General features: G+C 39.1%; 1 protein-coding gene across 1 annotated transcript; it reads left to right on the top strand.

The window, feature by feature from the left end:
• Positions 1–162: 162 nt before the first annotated feature.
• Positions 163–969, top strand: LOC106115905 (uncharacterized; the record flags this gene model as incomplete). Its single annotated transcript, XM_013309586.1, has 1 exon — positions 163–969. A coding segment is annotated over exon 1 (807 nt), but the record flags the coding sequence as incomplete, so codon positions are not given.
• Positions 970–1,475: the final 506 nt, after the last annotated feature.

Here is a 1,475-nt window from a genome sequence, read left to right as displayed (position 1 = left end):
GCCTACAGGACGGTCTCACTAAACTCTTCCCTGCTGCTCGCCGGACTTCTACCGTTGGACCTCAGAGTCCAGGAAGCAGCCGCCCTGTACGAGGTCAAAAGAGGTGTGTCCCGGCGGGTGGTAGGGGATCGAGAAATAGAAAAGAGAACGTCCTGGAGAGACATGGCGCATCCAGCGGACGGGACGGAGCTAGAGTTCGTCTGCCTGGAAGACGGTGCAATGCCGTCAGAAAATGGTATAAACATTTTCACGGATGGGAGTAAGCTGGAGGGTAAGGTTGGAGCCGCACTGTCCGTATGGCACGGCGATGCGGAAACCAAAACCCGAAAGCTGAAACTGGAAAACTATTGCACCGTCTTTCAGGCGGAACTACTGGCGCTTAACGAAGCGGTTAAATGCGCGCGAAGTTCCTCAGAATGTTGCCACAACATCCTGTCAGACTCCCGATCGGCCTTACAGATGGTCATAAATCCAAATGCGAATCACCCACTGGCAATACAAGTAAGGAATAATATAAAAGAGATTAGGGAACAAAGTAAAAGAATAAATTTATACTGGATTAGAGCGCATATCGGAACGGTCGGAAATGAAAGGGCTGATGAGTTGGCAAAAGAGGCTGCGTTAAAAACTAAAAGGAAGGCCGATTACGACAAATGTCCGGTTTCATTCGTCAAGCGACAAATCCGAAAGGACTCGCTTGACGAATGGAACCGGAGATATATGGAAGGGACGACAGCTTCTACGACAAAAATCTTCTTCCCAAACGCGATAGAGGCATATAAAATAGTTAGAAAAATCGAGATGGAGGCAACAATGGTGCAGGTGTTTACGGGGCACGGCGGGTTCTCCAAATACTTGCATCGTTTTAAGTGCAAGGAGGACCCGTCGTGCTCATGTGAATCGGGAACTGAGCAAGACGTTTTACATCTGATAGTAGATTGTCCGATATACAATAGACAGAGACACGACGTAGAACATGAAATAAATACTAAAATAAAATCAGAATACATAAATAAAATAATAGAGAACAAAGAAACCAGGGAAAAATTTTTAGAATTTTGTAAAACAATAGCGGAAAGAACAATTAAAAGCAATAAAAAGGATTAGTAATATCAATGTGGAATGCAAAAACTTTGGCAAAAAATTCAAAATTAGAACTAGTGGTGCTTCCTTGAGGGTATTTTTTAATACTCAGAGAGAAGTGTCACCAAGCAGACCATATTGGTAATACTAAAACTGTAAAATAAAATTAAAAGAGTAAAATAAAGATAAAAATGTAAGATGTAAATGTAAAATAAATTGTAAAATAAATAAATAAAAAAATGTAAAAATAAATAAAAATGTAAAGAAAGACAAAATGTAAATTGAGTAAAAATGTAAAATATAAAAGTAATTAATCTGTAAAATTCATAAAATGTAAAAATGTAAAGCAAATTGGATTGTAACTAAAAATTTAAAAATGTAAAATGTAAAAA

This window comes from Papilio xuthus, unplaced genomic scaffold (genome assembly GCF_000836235.2).
Source record: "Papilio xuthus unplaced genomic scaffold, Pxut_1.1 DF829798.1, whole genome shotgun sequence".
NCBI classification, from domain to species: Eukaryota; Metazoa; Arthropoda; class Insecta; order Lepidoptera; family Papilionidae; genus Papilio; species Papilio xuthus.
The sequence above is the reverse complement of the archived record's forward strand: the minus strand, read 5'-3'. Positions and strand labels throughout refer to the sequence as shown.